This window comes from Haliotis cracherodii, unplaced genomic scaffold, assembly GCF_022045235.1.
Source record: "Haliotis cracherodii isolate W230 unplaced genomic scaffold, xgHalCrac1.p SCAF_18, whole genome shotgun sequence".
NCBI lineage: Eukaryota > Metazoa > Mollusca > Gastropoda > Lepetellida > Haliotidae > Haliotis > Haliotis cracherodii.
Genome location: NW_027266273.1, coordinates 11,113,288 through 11,138,195, shown reverse-complemented (window position 1 = coordinate 11,138,195; position 24,908 = coordinate 11,113,288). Strand labels below are relative to the sequence as shown.

Genomic DNA, 24,908 nt, shown 5'->3' with positions numbered 1-24,908 from the left:
TTATTAAATACAAACTGAGCAAAAGCAAAAATTATTGCAAGTTGACAACAAACTCCTTATCATGCCATTTGAAGGGTGGGTGGGTGGGTGAGTGAGTGAGTGAGTGAGTGAGTGGGTGGTTGAGTGAGTGAGTGAGTGAGTGAGTGAGTGAGTGAGTGAGTGAGTGAGTGAGTGAGTGAGTGAGTGAGTGAGTGAGTGAGTGAGTGAGTGAGTGAGTGGGTGGTTGAGTGAGTGAGTGAGTGAGTGAGTGAGTGAGTGAGTGAGTGAGTGAGTGAGTGAGTGAGTGAGTGAAGGTTGACGTGTGTGGGTTTCTGCTTCAACTCATCCAGCTCATAGTTCCAGCCCACTGAGATACCATGCCACAGTTTAACATGCATACCCAACTCAGACACACTATGCTGACTCCGAGCCGACCAGTCGTTGTTTTAGCCCCTTAATGCCAAACGCCAGACAGGGAAACAACAAGTACCATCTTTTAACATCTTTTGGTATGAGGTGGCGTTGGATCAAAAACCCAACCTTCTTCTCCAGGCTGACACTCTATCCACTACACCACGGAGGCAGTGTTCTGTTTTGTGTATTGGTGCATTCTCATAAGATTCTTTATGGCCGGAAATCGTCAATCATCAAGGAGAAGCAGTTTCATATCATACACAGTGAATTTCTTCAAAGTTTGTGACATATATGGCAAGTTGCAATTCCCGATACATTTGGCCAACCAACAATAAGAGATAGAGATTTTGAAATAATCTCAGAAGAGTCAAATCCTTCTAATTCATCCAAACACATATCCTTAATCATGTTAATACAAACAGCATGTCAAAACCCATTTTATCATTCAGAATGAGAAGCAAACATACAAAAAAGGCCATTGCCAAGATAAACAGTTCCAACACAATAAAATACTATAATTCACTTGATCTCAATAAATAATCGATCACAGCATGAACAATAAGCACAATATCTCTCAAAACAGCCATTATAACCAATCACTTATTTATATAAATGTACTAAAATGTAGTTTTCGACATGATGATGACTTGAGCAACAGTACACAATAAAATAAATGCCACTGGTTCCCTGGCAACGCTTGTCGGACTTGACAGGCCTGCATGACATCATTTCATGATTTTCTTATAGAGAGCATAGAAACTTGCTATGGCAACTAACTCATACACTCAAGCTACAGGGTGGCTGCTCTTACCACAGCAACTCCTTTAAAGTCATTGACAGAGAACCAACAGTGTATATTTTTCAGACTTCAGTGGAATGAGGGTACACCTGTACGAAACTTGATGGTCCACAACCGTTCCAGCTGTATGTTGTGTAGACATATGAATATTGTCAAAATAGAAAACTATATCTTGAATTTTTTTTGTTTCTATTGCAAATTGAAAAGAAACAAAAGAACATAACCTTTTTATAGCATTTGGAAACATAAGTTATATTAAACACTGTTGAAATGCCTATTTATCATGTTTAAGTTAATTATATTTTTTAAATATATTTTTTTATAAATACTACTCAAAGAGGTTTTCATAGGTGCTGAAACTGGTGGTAGTCGATGGACGCGCCCTTGACTAACTCCCTCACTAGTGTGAGTGGAGATAAACATCTGTCATTCTTAGTACCATTTACATTATCCACTTTTAACATGCAGGGAGTACTCACAAGGCCATTCATACATACTGATAATCTCCAAATTCAAACAGCTAGGTGAGGTGAAATTGCGTTTAACGTCGCGTCCAAGATTATTGCACTTATATAGCGACGTGCATGCACGTGTGTGTGTGTGTGTGGCTGCTTGTACTAGTCCAGACTGATGCCGATTTATAGTGCTAGCCCACTTTGATACCATGCCGCAGTTTAACATGAATACCCCGCTCAGACACAGTATACTGACTCCAAGCCGACCAGTCCTTGTTTTAGCCCCTTAATGCCGAGCTCCAGACAGGGTAACAACAAATACCATCTTTTAATGTCTTTTGGTATGACGTGGCCGAGGGTTGAACCCCAGACCTTCCGCTCTCCGGGTGGACGCTCTACCACTAAACCACGGAGGCTGTCTTCAACTGGCTACAGAACAGGCCAAATAATATACAAAAAAATAAAAATAAATAACAGCTGCATTTCACACATTGTGTAACTTATTTTATGACAGTTTAAAACACTTGGTATCAGTCTTAAAAATAATATATGATTTAGATCGAGTCGCTTTGCTTTAGAAATAATTGTTTTACAAACCTAGCAGAAGAAAGATCAAGCTGAGCTGGCTTTTTATGATTGTGCAATGGAAGTTGTATTTTGTTTATCACATTGGGGCATAATTTTGCACAGCGGCAGGGAAAACTGAAAACGAAAACTTTTAATTATTTCATGCTGGAATGAAAAATTAGACCGGGGGGAGATCGGAAAATCAGAAAAAAAGACATGGATACCCACAAAATGTACATTTAACAAACATATGTACAGTGACACATATACGTTGTCTTCCAAACACCATCTTAAAACTATTCAAAACTATTTACATAAGAAAAGTTCCATATTTTTTATACATCTAAAATGAAAACAGAAATAATTTTCTGAATGTGTGTGTTGCTGTGACCTCATGAAAGTGTGTGGACATAAAACTACCTTAAACCCAAACAAACTGAACACTGGCATAATTTCAAACATCACAATATAACAAGTCCAATAACACATGGACAGCACCTACATCGCTATGGAAACATGCATGTAAAATATATCATGAATGAATAGGAATATAGTCATCCTCATCAACTATAAGATCAGGAAATGAAACTCTGATTATTGACAAAACTATTGGACAGAATATAGCATATTGAAATGCCCAGTTACCCCAGCAGTCAACCTTGGCTGTGACCGTTCACAAAGCGCTGGATCAACATTTTCAGTGTTCTGTTTGGTGTCAGATTATTACTTGGTAGTACAGAGTTGGTCATTGGGCTCCGATCCTTTCCGCTCTCAATCCACGATTTGATTGCTGCTTTATCGTATGTGTAGCCATCTGAAGATGATACATTGAAATAATTTTAGAAGAGAAATAGCAGCTAAAATAAGTTAGTTACTTTCTAATACTTATTGAAATTATTTGCATACCTGTCAACTCACACTTTTTCAGCAAAACTCACCCTCTCTTTCTACATCTTTATGTTAAGACAATTTACAAAAAAAGTTAAACAGAGAGCGCCCAAATACTGGGCAAAATGGCTACAATCATTTTCGGTCCCTTACAACCCCTACCAAGGCTTTGCCCTGGACCCTGGCCAATATACATCTCACTCATTGAACACTTTTGGGGTTGGCAGCTATGTATTTGTAATTGAAGAATGATGAAGACTAATATTTTCTCTTAATGGTAACTATACTTGAAGACACAATCGTTTTTGGATAACTTGTTTAATATTTGTCACATAATATCCACGCTTATCAAAGACCCAGTGGTCTGTTTGTCACTGTTATTACCCTACAAATGTTTTACACTATTCTTGGTCTTTTTTGGTATCTTTAATTCCTACACTCATATATAAAGATGATTATAAGAGCATGTGTGTCATACTAATTTTAAGAAACGAGTGTCAGAATTCTTGTATTTCCCAAGCGAGAGCGAGGGTAATACATGAATTCTTACACACGTTTCATAATTAATAAAAGCAGATGACACATATGTGAGTGTCATAATTTCCTAATCCTTTTGAGCTCCCTTTTAGAAAAATGCACTGATCACCACAGCTGTCCTAAAAAAGCATAATTTGTTGAATGACGTCAACAATGCCATCCATATGACGAAAACCAGACACTGGTGCACAAGAATTAATATTTGGACTAGTTCACATATGATGTTTATTAACTTGGTTATTTCAAACCCTGAGGGTAATAAAGGAACATATGACAAAATAATTTTACAAGGTAAAATCCCTGCATAGCGGCTCTCCATAAGATAAATTTGTGAGCAATATCAATGTGTAGATCAGCTGATGTGCTGATAATAGTAATTCATCATCATCATCATCATCATCATCATCATCATAAGTTATTTGTTTCAGTCTTAGTGTTCAGAAAGGTTTGCCAGTGTCTCACCTGTGGCAATGACTGGGTCGTGCATTATCTCCCTTGTGATGGGACACAGGTACTCGTCCGGGACTCCAGCATCTGCATGAATCAGGACAATTAGTTTCTCTCTTGTTAATTAAATGCATGTATTTTATAATCAATAGATAAGCAAAACATGAAACTTTACATTCATATCCTGATGTTTTAGAAAAAAAATTAAAAAAGACTTTTGATATATATTTTTCTTAAAGCTGTCCTTTTGAAGTGTTCCTTAATCTTGTTTCATTGATCTTGCAAACTGCATTTGACATGCTCGATATAATATGCAAATACAGTCGTGCCTCGTTTATACGGACACTTGCGTCATTTCACAATTCGTCCGTATAAACGAATTTCCGTATAACTGAAACCAGCTTCTTACTGGAAGAGTTACTTCCCTTCAATTATGCAACTCATGACAAAATTCCTTATACATATTGTTTTTATTAATTTCGGCGAAATCGTGTGTGAAGCGATCGGAAGATCGCACAACTCACCGTTATTAACAGCAACCACGGTCAGAATACCGCTATTGACGCCTTGAAACGAACTTTAGTTGACAGAGAATGGATACATATATCATAAATGACATACTTTGACTCGTTAAAAGTCATATTTGTTTTTGTTTGACGATTCTATGTCAACATGAAATTCTCGACATCACGCGATCACCTGCGCATGAGCCTTTACGGTGACTGGTCAGACTGGTTCCATGTCAAAAATAATACCCGAGAATAGCGATCAGCTGCTTCGCTTAGGGTTATTATTATTTTAAATATGTTTAGTAAAGGCTGCATATAATTAAGAAAATAATGGAATATATTATTCCTGATAAAAAAAATAGTTTCAGATACAATTGTTGTCGATCCTTGCATTAAAAATCCTATAAAGTTATATCATTGGGTGTGTCTTTACCGAATCACCGGTCGATTCCAAGAAAACGTGTGTACAGCTGATTGCTGTTTCCGGCTTAGTTCACGAGAAAATACACAAGGTAATCTTAATCCCTAGATATAAAACAATGCCTCGTAATGTTCTCGTAATACGTAATGAAGTTCAACTTTGACCTCTGACCACAGACGCCATATTTATCGAAGGGGATTACATGTACAATAAACAAGCTCGTCTCAAACGTAACTCAGTGTCACTTGGTTAATTGACTTCTCACGAATCAAAGATATTACCACCAGCGGAAATTTACTGTCCGGATAAGTGAGACAATTTTGAGTGCATTTCAGTGTTTTGTGTATGAAAATGACCGTCCGGTTCCGGAAACTGAATTTCCGGATATACGGGTAAATTTATATAGTAATTATTTCGTTTTGAATGAAAATCGTCCGGGAACCGAGGTTTCCGGATATCTGAAGTCCGTATAAGCGGGGCACGACTGTAGTGATTTTCTATTCTCCACTCTCATACTGAATGCCCACAAGGCCACAATGAGTTATTAGTTTATCTTAAGATTTTTGTCATCTTCATCACTTGTACACCTACCATTTTCTACTGTCTGGCCTATAGGACGCTCTTGTACATGAGCGCGACTCCTCAAAATCTTGTTCCTGTGACCAAGGGCACCTAAAACATGGAACAAAATGTTCCCAATCAGAACTATCTACAGGCCATCCTTTGATACTGCTTTCATAGTGAGTGAGCATGGTTTATGGTTCATGGCTTAGCAATATTTCAGCATAATCAAGGCAGGAACACAAGAATTGGGCTTCACACATTACATCCAGCATGACAAGCCAACGCCTGCAGTCATAAAACTGGATTTCCATCTTGTCAGAGGCTTCATCCTTTATTATATGTGACCCATGACGATCCAGGTTAGAACAGGTCTTCAGCAACCCATGCTGTAAAAAACGACTATGCTTGTCCTAAGAGGCGACTTAAGGGATCGGGTTGTCAGGCTCGCTGACTTGGTAGATGCATGTCATGATATCCAAGTTGCGTGGATCAATGTTCATGATGTCAATCACTGGATTGTCTGGTCCAGACACGATTATGTACAGACCGCCTTCATATAGCTTGAATATTGCTGAATGCGGCGTTAAACAACTAACAAAAAAAGATGTCCATGTAAAGATCAGCCTAAGAATATATGTCCCCAGAAACCCATGCTTGTCGTAAGAGGTGAGTAAATCTCTTAATAGATTAGGTGGTCAGACTCACTGATTTGGTTGATGCATGACATTGTATCCCAAATGTGTAGCTCGATGCTCATGATGTCAATCACTTGGTTGTCTATTCTAGACTTTATCATAAAGAGACAGATGTCATATAATAGGAATATTGTTTAATGCAGCATTAAACAACAAACAAGGAATTATATTTTAATAAGATAATTTCCTGCAAATGACATGAGATAGCCTACCAGTTGCACAGTGTACCGGCAGAATACCAACTCACCTATTCCCATTGACTCTTCAAGATCCTTGGCAGTAAGGGCAAGTAACTCTGTCCCATCTATTGCCTGCTGCCTGAACACTTCCTGGTATTGCTGCAATCCAAGGGAGGTAACCCAAGCACACACATCCTCCACACCCCACTTCTCAACAGACACAAAGCTTGGTGCTGAAGGCTGCTGTGTCTGCTTCACTGGTTCTTCAAATCCAGACAGACCAGCTGCAAGACATGTTGGCATTTAGGTTTTGTGCATCATGTACATCTAAATTCAATTATAATATAAATTACCCGATGCCATTACTCTTTCACAATAAATGCTTCAAGTGCAAAGATTACAGTGATCTGACTTATGCCATGACAGCGAGTTATTTTTTCATAGTTGAGCACGACTGTAAAGTAATAGACGAAAATTTATCAAATTGTCACAAATCAATAAAAAAAAATGTACATATAAGGTAAGAAAGGTGTTGAAGAGTAAAACAAATGTAATAGTTTGACGTTAAGTTATAAACACCAATATGACTCATCAACATGTTCAAACAAGATGCATTTTGGATAGTGATGGTTATCTGTATTTTTTCTTTTCATTATGTCTATCAACAGAGTAGCAAGGAGCCAGTGTTAACTACTGACATTGTTATTTGTGATCAATGTATTGCCACTGGACCATGCACATTCGTAATGACTTTTTTGTTTGATTGATCGTTACAACAAATATTGAAAGTACTTCTTAACCAAACCAGAAAGATATCAATAACTGCAAATATGAATTATAAATGACAATAAATCAATAAATGTTACAAAACAGTGTATTGTGGTTCCTCGTATATTGATAGTAAGTTTGACAAATATCGACATAAAACCCTATAAACAACACAAAGGCGAGTCCAGGATGTTAAAAAAGGGAGGGTGTTTATATATGATACTAGTACCTAGGTCACACGTATGGTTTGCACACCCCATCTGGATCCACCATGTTGCCATGGCTACGAGAATGTTATGTTAAATATAGTAGTAGTAACTCATTTGACAATTTAAACAATAATTTTGTATCAGAACTTAGTACTTTGAGTAATTTTGAAAGAAATCGCCTATTGAGATGGGTCAGCGTCAGAGTCTGTTTCCTGTCGCTACAACACCATCACAAATGACCACTGACTGACCCATGATGCTGGACGTGTCGGTCAGCTTCCACACCATCACTGTCTTGTCATTCGACCCCGACGCCAGCATCTGGCCATCAAACGAAAAGGCACAGCTTGTCACATATCTGAAACAAAAACACTCCCACTGAACCAACACTGATATATTTATTCTGTACACGATTGATACACATTATTAAAAAGATTTCCAAAAAGATCATAAAAGTAAGTTTTCATTGAACTAATGGGCAAAAACTGGTTTTGCAACAAGCCCAGTTTTATGCATTATGTGCATATCAATGTTCAGTTTTCAAATCAATGACACTTTCATGAAAAAAAAGTGAAAACTGTTTTCAAAATTTTGAACTGCCAAAAGGTGCATTCTGCTTGATTTTGTATTTGTAGAAGTCATGTTGCAAAATAAGTGAAATAATCTTGAATGCAACGATACCCCATTTCACCTCACATTATTTGAAGAAATCGGAGACTTTACCATACTAGTGGACTAATCCTTAATTAAGAGCCTCTGTCATTGATTCATTTGAAAATTGTCTTTGTTGATACATTGTTCAATACACATCTACTTCGGCAATGCACTACCGGTACACTACATGAGTAACACTTTCTGTGATCTGAGCTAATGACCTCACCAGCTGTGACATGGCTCCTAGTCTGTCACAGTTACATTAGCAAATACAAACAGCTATCCATCGGATGTTGTATTCAGGAATAGGCTTAATGAAATTAACAGACAGACAGACAGACAGACAGACACAGACAGACAGACAGACAGACAGACACAGACAGACAGACACATGCATACATAATACAGATTACACTAGATTACAATACAGGGGACACTCTCTACCACAAATCCAGTGATAACATAACTGTAAGTTATCTTACAAGTTGTCACCATATCATAAGCTGCAATTCAAACTTCATCGACCCCGTGAAGATCCAGGTAAGAAGTGGTCTTCAGGAACCCATGCTTGCCGTAAGCAATGGTAAGATGCAACTAACGGGATCAGTTGGTCAGACTCTCTGACTTGGATGACGTATGTCATCGTATCCCACTAACATTTGTCCATGTGAAGATCAGCCTAAGAATATATGTCCACAGAAACCCATGCTTGTCGTAAGTGGTGATTAAATCTCTTAATGGATCGGATCAGACTCATCCCCACTTGCATAGATCAGTGATTCGATTATTTACATAGGTTGTCATTAAGCTGGAGTGTGGCTTTAAACCACAAACAAACTGCATCGTGGACATATTTATGATGATTTCCTTAGGGTGTAAATAATTACCTTGCATGTCCTTCTATTGTAAACATGGAAGTTCCTTTGAGCTGGAAACACAAAAACATGAGTTCATAATCACATCCTTGCTCATACCAATGAAGATCCGGTCCATCTTCCCGAGACAAGTTAAATGAGTGTAAAAGTCCAGTTTCCACCCTTGCCAAACTAGGCTGGAATTTCTTGGATCGATCGTAGTGCCACCAGTGGCTATTACAAGTTATGTCATTTCCATGTCCCTCCCATTGACCAATCAGATTCCACCTCTCATACACATGCATTTGCTTCAAACAAAATGGCGGCACGCAGTCTATAGTGTCATAAAAAGTGTATCAAATCACATGAGCACCTAGATTAAAACATCAAAAGATTTGGAAAATATCTGTTGATGCCAAGTTGGCTTTACAAATCCAGCAATCGACCAAAATATGCACAGCAGTTGATGAAACAGATGTTGATTTCGTTACGCGATTTTGATTGGACAATGCATAGACTTGTTACTCCAGCCAAAATATAACTCCATAATTCCAGTCTAGTTCGGCAAGGGTGGAAACTGGACTTTTACAATCAGTTAACTCCCTAGCCTCGGGAAGATTGATCTGGTCCAGAGGTGAATATTTCTAGACCACCATGACATAGCTGGAAATGGACTAAACTTTCATAAATGGCTATTTTCAGGTGACCCAAATTCAATCTTAGATCTCAATCTCAAAGTCAAATCCAGAGTTACACAACATTACACAAAATATCACAAAATATATACTGACATCTGCTAAATATGTCAGAGCTTTGTTACACACCAAAGTGACGATAATGACCTAACTTTTATGATATATAAATGGGGTTTTGCGTCGCTTCCAAGATTATTGCACTTATATAGCGACATGCATGCACGTGTGTGTGTGTGTGTGTGTGCATGTGCGTGTGCGTGTGCGTGTGCGTGTAACGCTTGTACTAGTCCAGACTGATGCTGAATTTATAGTGCTGGGCCACTAAGATACCATGCTTCAGTTTAACATGAATACCCTACTCAGACACAGTATACTGACTCCGAGCTGATCAGTCCTTATTGTAGCCCCTAAATGAGCAGTGCCAGACAACAAGTACCATCTTTTAAAGTCTTTAGGCATGACACGGGCAGGGATCGAACCCCAGACCTTCCACTCTACAGGTGGCCGCTCTACCACTAGACCACGGAGGCGGTCCTTATCAGATAGTTACTCAGGCCCTAAGTTATGAAGTTGGTGATCAATAGAATCTGCATCCGAACTATGCACATATTTCATGACATCAAATAACCATGGCAACAAGTGAATTACATTTACTTACTGGATTCCACAGGCGTATGGTCTTGTCAAAGGACCTGAAAATGTAGTCAATGACACTGTTACAATAGTCATGATAGTATGCTTGTATCATTATACATTGAAACCTTATCCTTAATGCAATGAGCATGAGCCACAGGTGGCCCAGTCGTCTAGCTGCTGCAATTTGACAGAATCAGAATACATGAGTATGATGTTATCCTGCTTTCAGCAATAATGATGGGACAGCCTCCGTCATGTAGTGTCTGCCCGGAGAGGCGAAGGTCAGTGGTTTCGATTCTTGTTCACATCATACTGAAATATGTTAAAAGATGGTACTTGTTGTTACCCTGCCTGGCAGCAACAACAAGTACCAAATTTTAATGTCTTTTGGTATGACATGGCCAGGAGATCGAACCACCTACCGATTTCCAGGCAGACACTCTGTCCTACACCTACAGGTAATAGTAGGAAGATATGTTGTCATGTGTTGTCACTAGTGATGGATGGAACTGTTGAGATATTAATGTGAGAGAAACGCCTTGGTGAACTTTGTGAATGTTTACAACTTTGGTCAACTTTGGGTTTTATTCAACTTTTTCACTGAGTATGAGTCACAAGAAATGTCTTCACACATTTCACCCATGTCAGAAATTAAACCAGGTACTTGGCATGACAAGCTAAAACCCTCGTCACTACCCCACCGCCCCATTTCCATAGTGATTGAGTGAGTTGGGTTTAACAACGCTTTTAACGCATTTCTATAAACACACAGGTTGTATTGTGTATCTTTGGACTTCACCTCTGATCATTTGTATTCTGTACATTACTAAAATACAGCATATCAAAGTCCCTTTTATCTGAACATTCTAACATAAGATAACATGTACCAAAGACACTTTGACAAGTTGATCAGTTCCCATTTTTCATGAGTGAGTGAGTGAGTGAGTGAGTGAGTGAGTGAGTGAGTATGGTTTAATGCCGCTTTTAGCAATATTCCAGCAATATCACGGCAGGGGACACCAGAAATGGGCTTCACACATTGTACCCATGTCGGGAATCGAACCCGGGTCTTCGGCTTGACGAGAGAACGCTTTAACCACTAGGCTACCTGACCGCCCCCATTTATCATGAAATCTGTTATCATGACCAAGGACACTTGTTATCTTTATCACTACATGATCACAAATCAGTTCGACTGGATGACTGGGATGCAGTTCAGATACCTACCCAGAAGCCAGGATGTCCCCCCTGGGGGAGAAGGCAACGGCAAGGACAGTGTCTGTGTGGCCGGGTAGTGTGTCTCTCAGCTTCAGCAGTACCACTGGAAATACATCCATGAGTTAGAACTGTCCCCAGCAACCTTTGCATGTTTGTTTGTTGTTTAACGCCACACTCAGCAATATTCCAGCTATATGACGTCAGTCTGTATATTAATCGAGTCTGGACCAGACAATCCAGGTATTGACATCATCCCATCACCAATCCCATTAGTTGCCTCTTACGACAAGCATAGTCGCATTTTAGGCAAAGTAATTGAAAAAAACAAGCATTCCCCCCTCCACCATATCCTCAAGACGACTTCATTAGATCCATCAAAAATCCAAGTCTCAGGATTCTACAAGTAAAAGTGTAACAGAAATTGGCAATGAATGAAGCAACCATTTTTTACAATAACCACAAAGAAGACCTTGGCCTTTGATAGACTTGCCACCAACACTTTTGTGGTTGGATTTATGAAAATATGCAAACATATTTCATGCCTCAGATCTGACAAAGATACAACATGTTTTACAAACACCTGAATACTGACATGGACCTCCGACTTAATTTGACCATAAGAAACTCAGTCTCAAAAAGGTATATTATTAATTAAGTTCAATAATAAATGCATTCATTTATTTTGAGAAAGTGTAATCAAATACTTATTAGCTCAAAACCTTGACCTTTGACCTTCTCATAGCATGTGGCCTAATAATTCCCAAGGTCCATGAGGAATAATTCCACAGTAGGATATCTTCTATTCAAGAGAAAGATACACATACTTTTCACACTTACTTCAAATGTGACCTTGACTTTTGATATAGAAGAAAGCATGCTAGCAAAGGTAAACATGACAGAAACTGACAATAATATGAACATGTTTTACAAAACCCTGAAGCTTGACTTTGACACTAAATTAGACTTCATTGACCCATACAGGACCTTCCTTATGAGTGAAGGTACATAGCAAGTTTAATGATAAATGCCTCAAATCTTCTTAAATGGCATTGTGTATTCACATCTTAATGAAGTTGTAGCGACAAACCTTACGTCATGAACTTTCACCTTTTATGACATGCCAAAAGAATTTCCCCATGGCCATTTGGAAGAGGTCCATTGAAAAACAATAGCTTATGTCACCAACAATGGTCAATTTCAAAGAAAATCTTAAAACAGTCTAAATATCATGTCAGTCATGACAAACACAAATACTGCAATGGCCATGAAATAACAGCCACTGTGTATACAGTAAGGGTTAGATATTAAGCACGTGACACGTGTGTCCCTATCTGAAAAACGTCTCCTACTGTGGACAAGGGACGTACCTGAGGAACCGATCTGGCCTGTGAACTCCCACAGCTTGACCTGATCGTCCTTGCCACCCGTGGCCAGCAGGAAGTTCGCAACTTGAGAAGATGTCTTCGCTGAAACATACAAAAAAACAAGCTACAACCTGTGAATACACAGAGTGAAAAAGCAGATAACAAAGTGTAATTTGATTTGAATTATTTATCAGAGATGTCATGCATAAAGAATTGACAAATTAAGACATCCATCAACCAGCAACCAACATAAAAGGACGAAATGCCATTTCATATCATATCATGTTGCTGAAGAAGGACCAAAAATCACTTCATATCATGTCACGACAGAAGGACCAAAAGCCATTTCATATCATATCATGTTGCTGAAGAAGGACCAAAAATTACTTCATATCATGTCACGACAGAAGGACCAAAAGCCATTTCATTTCATATCATGTCATGAAAGAAGGGTCAAATGGCATTTTGAATCATATCATGTGGCTGAAGAAGGACCAAAAGCCATTTCATATCATATCATGTCACGACAGGACCAAAAGTCATTTCATATCATATCGTGTTGCTGAAGAAGGACCAAATGGCATTTGATATCATATCATGTTGCTAAAGAAGGACCAAATGGCATTTCATATCATATCATGTCACGACAGGAGGACCAAATGGCATTTCATATCATATCATGTCACGACAGAAGAATCAAATGGCATTTCGTATCATATCATGTTGCTGAAGAAAGACGAAATGCCATTCCATATCATATCATATCACGATAGAAGGACCAAATGTCATTTCATACAATACCATGTCACAAAAGAAGGACCAATTGTAATTTCATACCATACCATGTCACGAAAGAAGGACCAAATGTCATTTCACATCATATGTCACGACAGAAGGACCAAATGTCATTTCATATCATATCGTGTTGCTAAAGTACCAAATGTCATTTCACATCATATGTCACGACAGAAGGATGAAATGTCATTTCATATCATATCGTGTTGCTAAAGTACCAAATGTCATTTCACATCATATGTCACGACAGAAGGATGAAATGTCATTTCATATCATATCGTGTTGCTAAAGTACCAAATGTCATTTCACATCATATGTCACGACAGAAGGACCAAATGTCATTTCATTTCATATCGTGTTCCTCAAGTACCAAATGTCATTTCACATCATATGTCACGACAGAAGGATGAAATGTCATTTCATATCATATCGTGTTGCTAAAGTACCAAATGTCATTTCACATCATATGTCACGACAGAAGGACCAAATGTCATTTCATATCATATCATGTTGCTAAAGGACCAAATGTCATTTCATACCATACCATGTTGCAAAAGAAGGATCAAATGTCATTTCATATCATATCATGTTGCTAAAGAAGGACCAAATGTCTCGTCCAGCACACAAGGACATCTCATACAGTATAAATACAAACAACAAAAGAGTTCTGGTATATTTTTCAATTATTTTCAACAAATACCTTATAAAACATGACATAGTTATTAAAACAAGTCCTTACTTGGAAACAGTTTGAGTAAAAAAAGCACTACAAATTGTAGTTTTGGGAAAACTGATGTTCAAGCCCCGAAGCTACAACAACTACCTTTGTGATACGAACATTCTTTTCACAAATCTACATTTTGGAGTGGTTTCTCCATTACAGAAATAAAACAACATTGAATGAAATGTGGCAAGATAAAATTACTGGTATTAGAAGGCACCAACCATGACAACATGAACAACTGACAATAAACAAAACAGTATGAAACAGATGATATCTCGACATGATAAATAATTACAAATGAATAACAAATAACGACATTGATGCAATGTTTGACAGAATGCGAAATCAATCATTCCATCTCCCCACAGAGAAATACATACTGCTTGCACCAGCTGACAAAACATTCCCTTCTCTGAACAAGGACACATCCCATAGACATGCAAACATAATACTCAATAACCACATGTAGATACACAATGTGCCATCAGAAATAGATGGTACCCACACACTCAATATTTACCTAGCTCTCATATTACTGAGAGTGGTAGGTAATAATCTTCATTATATAACGCTTTTATTGGCCGCTGGAACGTCTATTCCTTTTTTATTCCTATTAATTGTTTGAATATCATCAGTGGACAGGCAAGTAGGTAGAAAATCATTATTGGCATGTTATACGACCCACAAAAATAAGGGAACCGATGATTTGAATGTAGTATTGTTGAGGGGTACATTTACAAAACATAAGCGTTGCATCTCAATGCATTATCTAATCACAATGAAATTTCACATTATGCACGAGCAGTCGTGATGCACATGCACACAGAAGCCAAAGTGGATGGCCTAGATAGGGAAAAACCAAGGGGGCGAAGCCCGCGCGGTTTTTCCCGACCCCCAGGGCATGCTCTGTCTACCAAAACCGAGAGAAAGTGTTTTTCCATGCTTATAAACCGAAAAAAGAAACTTAAAAAATTTATCAACATTTGTCATTTGATTTTACATTTCATTACATGTTACAATCTGAACATGCTGAACGGAAGTTATTTCTATAAAATACCCCGGACATTATATAAAATCCCTGGGATATCATATATTTATGCTGACAGGGTTAACCTCTTTGGTCATGTGGACAAGGCGTCAGACCTCCGATCAGACGTTCCGTGGTTCAAATCCCATCACAGGACTCAGAAATTTTATGGCCGCTACATTGGAACCCATGGGGCTGAGCACATTCATATTAAATTTGAGTAAAATAAGCCTCAGTACCCTACTATGCGCCCCGGGACATGCCTTCTGTTGACTGGGGAGTATGTAGCAGGGCGTGGAGTCATCCCTCAGATGACATCCTAACCTTGTCAGCTTGCTGACGGGGTTAACCTCTTTGGTCATATGGACAAGGTGTCAGACCTCTGATTAGAAGGTCTGTGGTTCGAATCCGATCAAGGGACTTGAAAATTTTATGGCCGCTACACATAAAACAGAGGTTGGTCTGTATATGCATAAACCTTTTTTAACATCATTATACTTTCCTTGCATATAAAACAAGGATTGAAAGTGTGTTGCACAGCAATTTCTTAAGCCAATGTGAAGTGGGCACTGCTAAAGAAAATAATGCTAGGCTCGCAAGGTTTTGTCCTGCACAGCACATAAAAATCATGAAGTTACACTGCTCATTGTGTTGAAGAAATATGACATCACAGTCTGCTATAGAAAAGTGCCAAATGTCACTTTGGTCACTAAACTTGAAATACACTCTCTTTAAATAATCGATTTCTATGGTGTTCTCTGCCTAAAATGTATAACCACACATACTTTAAATATTGTAGTAACTGCAAATCTTCATTTTGTAACTTATAACTGCATGTATTATTATTTACAAAAATGACTGAGAAAGAACTAAGTGAAATAAAATTTCTGCTAGATCTCTCTGGTCTAGGCTTGAAAAATAGGAATTTCTAAGGATAGTCTTTAATTATGCTATATCTTCATTAGCTGCCTTGCCAATGCATCATGTACACTCAGCAAGAAGACAACAGCTTGTAAATATTTAAATCTGAACCCGACAATCCAGTGATACATATTACAAGCAATGATTCACAGCATTGGATACCATGACACATAATTAACTAAGTCACTGAGTCTGACCATCCGATCCATTTGTTGTCCCTAACAACAAGCATTGGTTGCTGGGGACCTATTCAACCTGGAATCCCAACAAGACCAGGGTGCCGTTGTACAAAGTGATCTTAGTGCCAAGGTTACAGTAACTCCCATACCTTAACATAGACTTACAACAGTCATAGCGCTAAGGTTGTTTTGAACAACGGCATCCAAGATTAATAGAGAGCAAGATATCCTACATAAAATGGTTGTTTCAAAGTACTTCTAATGAATAATGTCATTTGTTCAAGGGCAATTAACAGAATAAAATTCTACATTTCTCACAACTGCTGGTTGTGAGTCATCTTCCCGAGGTAAGGGAGTTAACTGACTTTAAAAGTCCAGTTTCCACCCTTGCCAACTAGGCTGGAATTACTGGACTTGATCGTTGTTGCCACCAGTGGCTATTACCAATTATGTCCCTTCTAAGCCTCTCCTATGGACCAATCAGATTCCACCTCTCTGACTCACATCACTTGCGTTTGTTTCACACAAAACGGTGGCGCCCAGTCAGGACAATCTGATCGATAATCAAGATCTATATTGTGATAAAACGGGTCTTACATCGCGAAATGCATCAAAATCATGTGAGCACCTTGATTAAAACATGAAAGGATTTGGAAAATATCTGTTGACAACAAATTGGCGATGCACATGCTTTGCAAATCCTGCAATCGATCGAAATCAGCACGACTGTTAATGAACCGGATTTTGATTTCGGCACACGATTTTAATTGGACTATGCACAGACTTGTTAGTCCAGACAAAACGTAACTCCATAATATCAGCCTAGTTCGGCAAGGGTTGAAACTGGACTTTTATAGTCAGTTAACTCCTTTGCCTCAGGAAGATGGTTGTGAGTGTGACATGGTATTTCAGCACACATTCAACATGCTCAGGAAACTTTATGAACATTAAGGTGACAAAAGTTTTGGAAGATTTGTCACAATTATTCAAAGGATGTATCAGCTGAAGAACACGGGGAAGGAAAACTTTTCAATATCTAAAGTAACAAATGCTGCCTCACACTGTCATCCAGTGTGATCACGTATGATAAAGTGGACAGGCATTGATCACTGGGCAACAATCGTGCCAATTAGAGCCTGTACCACGCATACACTCCTGAATCTAACATGATTTCACATAAGCAATCATGATTTCCATGTAAACAGTGGCACTTAGTTGGATATGTAATTGATGAATGGTCAATTCTTTTTGTTACCATGGTTACAAATGTAACACAATTTCGGTTTCAGCCAAGTGATAACTGCTATGGTAAATAAATAAAGTATATTCAGAATGTTTAACAAAACTCAACTCGACTTCTTTGAGAGGCATTTAGAAGTTGGAGTTTAAGTAAGTAAGGATAAGATATATGGATGAACAACTTCTTTATTACCATGATTACAATTAGGAGCGACGTTTCGTTGTAGGTTCTAACATTATTACTTGCTTGATAATGATGTTAGAACCTACACCGAAACGTCGGCGCTGGTTGCTATTGTGGTCAAGTGAAAATGAAAATTAATTTCTAACTCTAAAGTTTATAATAGGAGCAGTTTGAAGAATCATTAATAGAGGACTGCTATGACGATTGCAACGTATCAGACAATCTTTGTTTAAAAACAAATTCAAAGAGACATTTACATTATAAACATCTTAACTTAACTACACACAGCTAAATCCATACTATAAAGTATATGTTTCACCATTGTTGCCCATGTTATATGCCCGCTATCATCTAATTATAGCTAAAATGGATAGAATTATCATAAAAACGCCCGCAATTTATCAGAAATGAGCGGGCCACTGTAACTTGATAATGCCCTCATATTACTTGACGACGGGCCATTATCATGCCTGTTGTTAGGTGACGTCATAGGATAGGGGTAGGTGACGTAACGTTCAATAGTGACGTCATCTGGTTTGTTCTATGACGTTTCCATATTTGTAAAAGTGGGTCAGTGACATTCGTGTTGAATGCAGTAAATGTTTCAAAATGGATATTGTTGTTTCTTTTTATTTGATAACAAATTCCATCCATTTTAGCTATAATAACGGTAACGCTATTTTTCAGGGCATTATCATTTGCAGAAGCCTGAGGTCTTTTCAACTGCCCTCCTTCATCGGGCTGTTAATGGAAGACCTCGGGCTTCTGCAAATGATAATGCCCTGAAAAATAGCGTTACCCTTATAGTATTTTAGCATAATGTAACCCTGGAGTGGTAATCTATATAAGAAATGATAGGCAAGTGACATCAAACCATGGCATACACAAAGAGTAGAAATGTTGTCACATCATTTATTACTGAAAGGATATTGATAAGAAGGGCAAACAATGTTCAAAATGCAAAAACAACAATTCCAAGGCAATGGAAACAGAAAACCCATCAAACATGAATCAATATTTGAAAAAGCGTCTCAGTGTTATTTACATATTTCTCAGGCTGACGCTTCCATAATTCGATATGTAAGACTTAATACACACTTCAAATCAGCACTGGTTGATTTTCTGTTTGTCTTTGTCTCAGAGCGTCCATCCAAACAAACAATCCAGTTTTTACAGATTATATAATCACACTTACCAGCTGATCCATATTTCGGAGAGAATTCACAGCAGGTCACACCAAGGTCATGGCCATCTAGATCGTAAGCCAGCTCCCGCCCATGACCAAACTTTGCATCCCACACGCGCAAGTGTCCATCAGTGCTCCCCGACACAACATAGTAGCTGTCTGGTGTGAAGGCACAAGCTGCAACCATCTCGTCATGACCAGAGAAACACCTACAGAAAACAAACAACCTTGTCATTCACATCTACATCTCAGATGTCAAAATGACATCAAAAGAAGCCACATTGTATAGTTTGTTGAACCATCAACCAATTACTTGTGAATTAACTTTCACAAATGTTAATATTTGTGTAGCTAATCTAATACTGTGTACAATTGTAATAACTTTATTCAAACAACCTCATTAAATCAGATCTTGGTTCTCGCTATTGCTAAACAAAGATCTGAGGACATCCCATTAAGTCCCAAGTCAATCAGTGTGTCGCCTGCCAGATCAAGAAAGCAACAGTCGGAATGTGTTTTCTAATCTAGCAATTGTGAAAAGGTTAACAGTTATTGACTGTATGACTGATTCCATCAAAACCATTGCCTATCTCTCACCTTAATAGGATAAACATTCGAATGCAAGAGAATTTGCATAGCCCATGGCAAATACTGCCATACAATTTGGCCATCTATTCCAGAATGTTCTTTTGTTCAGTTTTCAAATTTTGAATTAATTAAGTGTTCAAAATGTAGCGGGCATAAAATATCCGAGTCCTGTGATGGGATTTGAACCAAGGAACTTCTGATCAGAGGTCGGACGCCTTGTCCACATGACCAAAGAGGTTAACCCTGTCAGCAAGCTGACAAGGTAAGGATATCATGTGTGGGATGACTTCACCCCCTGCTACAAAAACATAGTCTGGCATACAAGTCACTAGTTTGAAATTTGCCGTATTGGTTGAGAAAGCTGCTTTCTTATTGGCTAATGTCAACTTATTGTTAATCATTTCATTAGTCGGTCAAGGTTCATGCAAGGTCGATCTGACATGACCCTCAATAGGATGTCCTCAGGTCTTTGTTCTGCGGGAGTAAGAACTAAGATCTGATTTTAATGAGATTGGTATTCACATGTCATGCATATAGTTGACAGAATACTGACACTGAATCCTTGTGGTTGAAAAGGTTACAGGTATATAGGCATGTTATACAGAATGATCAACATTTTCTGATGCTCCCAGATATGCACAACTGCTTTCATATATGAAATACATGCACTTGAGACCAACTGTTATATACAAATAGATCCTAAGAAATTGGTACAAATACAATCAGCTACAATCAATACAATCAGTGACTGTTCCATGGTTTTAAGTTGTAAAAAGTAGGATGGAGAATGGTGAAAAGTTAAGTTTTTTGTTGACAAAATAAATTTCACCTAAAACATTGTGAACAGAACTTTTTTCTTCAAAAACTCTTACACCTCAACCATGTCAATGAGATCAACATTGTTCAAATGGCAACATAGTCGAAACAACAATATCACAATTTGCACAGAGTGAGCACGCTAACACTGGACATCACACAGAAAAAATACCTCGTTTATTTCATGTCATATCATGTTGCAGCATGCATTTGGAAACAACAGACTGCCACAGATGTCTCTTCTCCTGAAGCATAAACCTACCATAAACCCAGGCCTGTAGTTATCATCAGTTATGCCTAATTCACTATCTTCTGTGTAATTACGGTTTCATATGTGTCATGTCACAATGTCCTGGTGCCGTATCAAGTTGTCAACTGTAGATTCCTAAAGGACTCTGTCCATCAGTGGTCCAGATAGATGCTGCATTGGCATATTGTACGGATGAAAACTAGTCAAATGTGGACGGATTGCCCTGTAGCCATGACATGTACATGCTTTGAATTAGTTCGTCACATCAGTGTCCAATGTGGGCTGAGCATGTTCATAACATAATTGAACCAAAAAAATCTCAGTACCCTAATCTGTGGCCCAGAACATGCCCGTTGATGAGGAAGTATGTAGCAGGACGTTGAGTCTTAGCACAGATGATATTCTTATCTAGTCAGCTTGCAGACAGGGTTAACCTCATTGGTCATGTGGACAAGGCGTCCGACCTCGGATCAAAAGGTCCGTTGTTCATATTCCATTACGGGACTCAGAAATTTTATGGCTGCTACATGGGAAAGGTAGGAACTTGGGAACAACAAAACGATATAAGAAAGGGTGGGAGGGATAAAAATAATAATAATTAATTCATCACAGCGCCTTATCAGAATTTATTTGAAAGCAATGAATTATTTACCTGAGGAGTTTCCGAGAACAAACTTCCCAAAGGCACAAGGTATTGTCATCTCCACCAGAAACTATCTGAGAAGAATCGGGGGAGAAGTGACACACACGGATTCCATTTTTACTTGGATGTTGGATGACTCCAACCTGATCCCCTGTCTTAACATCCCACAGTATCAACTTCCCATCAGTCGAACACGAAGCCAGGGTGTTTCCAAACGGTGAAAACACACAACAGTTGACATAATAGGCATGACCTAGAAGAGGTGATGATGGGTGCTCCGTGAAGTCTTCCGTGCTCCATATCCGGACAGTCTTGTCTCCGGAACATGTGGCAAGTTTATCATGGGTGAAGGCAACGCAGTTTACATCTGAACTGTGGGAGGTTATCGTATGTAGTAAACTTGCAACCATATTCGCCATAACGTTATTACCTATTCACAAAAGAAACAACATAACAGTTAAAATCTTACATTATGTACATATTCATAAATAGGTATTTACAGTAAACTACGTTTATAATGAACACAACTATCACAATACCTTTGCGATAGTGAAAATATCCCCAAAAGTCGCCTCTAATCAGGTGTGTATCTATCCACACTAAACATGGTACAACAGATACATTGCTCCACTAGACATGCTAGACAAGGTCACTGCTAGTAGACCACAGTCAGTATCAGTAACCATGATCTCTCTCCCTGTTCAAAAATATGACTCATTGCAAAAATAGAATGTAAGTTGCCTCATTTTGTCCCTGCTTTAACATGTATAACAAAATGAATGTCATGTAGCCCTTGTAGTGAGTGAGTTGGGATTAACGTCGCTTTAACAGTATTCCAGTTGTATCGCGGCGTGTCAGCTTAATGTGGGAGGAAAGCCCGAAGGTCTCAGCCGTTTATCGCTAACGAAATATCGATTAATTGTCAATAAATATTGGAGAAGTAGCTCTAAGCAAATATGCAAGAAAGTCGCCAAAGAAATCAACATATTTCATGCCACTGGTGAGCGGTGACACATTTATACATAGATTACTTTGTGGACACTTGATATATAACAAAACAGTTGCTTTCTGTCTTTGACAATTGACATTATTGACAATAACAGGCATTAAAGTTGCGACTAAAATGGTTGCCAATGCGACCTAAATTTCAATGTGTCTACTGTCTAAAATTCAGAGGTAGCCAAATGACTACCTTGAAAAATATCTTGTTGCGACTAAATTCTATTGCTACACATATGTAGACACAAAAATATACATGTCTGCTACTAATTGTACTCGCAAATAATTCCTCCTAAAGTGGACAATGAACCGAAATGCATAAATATTAATGTAATTAGTACTTTTTCTTAGTTGATAGTTTATTGGATCAGCATGAATATATAATCTAGTAACATAAATTGCATCATTGTTCGAGTCACAAATAACAAAACTCAAGTACAGTTTCCACTAAGATACGATTCCAAGACCAATGCTGTGACTTGTACATGTAATAGTTATTTGATAAAAGATAATTTCAAATCCCTTTGGCTACCTACAATATTGGCTTGACTTCTTGATTTTACTACTGGCTACGTACCTGGAAAAAAATAATTGTAGCCAAATGGCTACTTGGTAAAAATTTAAAGTTTGAGGCCTGAATTACAAGTCGGATTCGGTAAATCTAAACTATATTTCATCACACTAGTTTATGTATGGTAGTATTGATAATTTCGTATCAAATAATTTCTTCCCATCGACAATAATTCTGATTATCAATCATTTTAGCCAGCCCTAATCAGCTAATGGCAACAATCAAACATCATTCAGAAAACATAAACGATCAACTGAGATCAAAGTAGACAAAGCTACAAGTTCACAAATTTCACCTATCTGTATATATCTAGTCAAAGAAAGACTTTCATTCTTCTACATATTCAATAGTTCCACCTTTTCCATACAGGAAGTCCCTGATTCAACCCTATACAATGTCTGAGGGCAGCCAGGGAAAGAATACCATGTTGTCTTAACGTACAGTTATAAAGAATACAGTATTTGAATATTCCATAACCATGATGACTTGTAAATTACGTAAGGAACAAAGTTCAAACCTGGTGCTAGGCTAATAATCCCAGTCCCACAATATAACGACTCTGTGTAGGCCCTATATCTTTCTTGTGTAGACCAAGATCCTTTCGTTAAAACTTCAATCCATCAGTAAAGAAACTTCGCACAGAGAGTCCATTCAAAACAAGGATATTATTCCCAATTCCATTTTAAACTGTCTATGGCATCCGTCAGACTCTCACCACTGTGATAATATCGGTAAGGATCTAGCCTAGGTCTGCTATGATCAGCGTTACTTGACTATTGATTTTCTGCTAAGTGTAAGATTCGATCAAGCTTAGGCTTTATTGGAACCTCAGTACCCCGTTACAGTCGTCACTGGTCGAATTCCGCACCGACTATACTGTGTTATAAGCCGATATCACGAACAAGAACGTGAGCGGCTGCTGGGGCGAGTGCCCAGCGAGCTGTACGATGTCAACACACAAAATCACATTCAACAAACATATTAACATGTCGCTTTCGCAGAAGTTTTATGTCAGTATAAAAGATGACCTAGTCTACTTATACTCTTTCCGAGTGTAGTCATATGATTGTCATGTCCTGACTAATATTTGTGGCCATAAAAATAAACATTTTTATATTACCTTTCCGCGTTTGTTAGATTGCGTCGGCCATCTTGTTTGTCAAGGTCATGTGATCATTAGGTCACATGACTATTTCACAATCCCGTTGGCAATATGCAGCGCACATAACAGATTACAGAACCACGATTAAATAGCCACTTCGTGGCCGTGCATAACAGAAAACCTGCATTTTGGCTTTGCGGTTCTCGTTTTGTAACACAAATAATGGAACAAGAATGTCTATATATGACTCACATGTTTAGACTCCCTTGTGAAAACAGAGGTAAGATTTTGAGTGAGTGAGTGAGTAAATATTGATGTTGAAGTGTGACACAGGCCATAGTCAAGTAGTGTCTGATATATTGGTGTCAACAAGCAAACTCATTATAAACACCTTCTACACTTAAAAAATAAGTTTAGTCGAGAGTTTATAGAAACTATTAAAGTAAGAATTCCTTAAATGAGAGGCCCGGACGTACTTTTTTAAAAGGGATGAAGGGTGTACAACTTCTACACACAGGTACAAAAAAACATTATAAATACTCGAGGAATGCAAATAATTTATTTGGGAAATAATTAGAATTTGTAAGCCAAACAATAGTAAATTAATTGTTGCTTTAGTTGAAAACGTCACCAAATTAGTCAGTAATATGTTTTTATACGCTAAATGATTAGTATGCTTAAAATAGGGGAAATGCGCACCTCGGCGCCCCCTCTGTATCCTGCTGTATCCGTCTATGAGTGAAATGTAAGGAACCCAGTCTTTGGATAGTATCAAAAATATTTCTTGCAAATGAGACGTCTCAGACCTGGCACGTGATGTGTGGTGTATTTC

The 24,908-nt window shown here is 38.2% G+C and overlaps 1 protein-coding gene across 1 annotated transcript; it reads right to left on the bottom strand.

Moving 5' to 3' along the window:
- Nucleotides 1-99: 99 nt before the first annotated feature.
- On the bottom strand, nt 100-24,141 carry LOC139465768 (WD repeat, SAM and U-box domain-containing protein 1-like). The gene is made up of 12 exons (XM_071247657.1): nt 24,095-24,141; nt 21,414-21,834; nt 19,117-19,316; nt 12,856-12,954; nt 11,498-11,591; nt 10,293-10,326; nt 8,973-9,013; nt 7,683-7,789; nt 6,523-6,738; nt 5,608-5,688; nt 4,102-4,173; nt 100-3,028 (listed from the first exon to the last, which is right to left on the bottom strand). Exons 2-12 carry the CDS (start codon nt 21,821-21,823, stop codon nt 2,868-2,870), a joined length of 1,515 nt encoding a protein of 504 aa, XP_071103758.1. The 5' UTR covers nt 21,824-21,834; nt 24,095-24,141; the 3' UTR covers nt 100-2,867.
- Nucleotides 24,142-24,908: the final 767 nt, after the last annotated feature.

What these genes read in the sequence shown, in the direction of transcription:
- LOC139465768 (XM_071247657.1), bottom strand. Translation starts at nt 21,823, where the DNA reads ATGGCGAATATGGTTGCAAGTTTACTACATACGATAACCTCCCACAGT. An exon ending in GGGGACATCCTGGCTTCTGG is followed by an intron (nt 10,327 to 11,497) that starts GTAGGTATCTGA and finishes CTACATTTTCAG; the next exon opens with GTCCTTTGACAAGACCATAC. An exon ending in CGACCCAGTCATTGCCACAG is followed by an intron (nt 3,029 to 4,101) that starts GTGAGACACTGG and finishes TATCATCTTCAG; the next exon opens with ATGGCTACACATACGATAAA.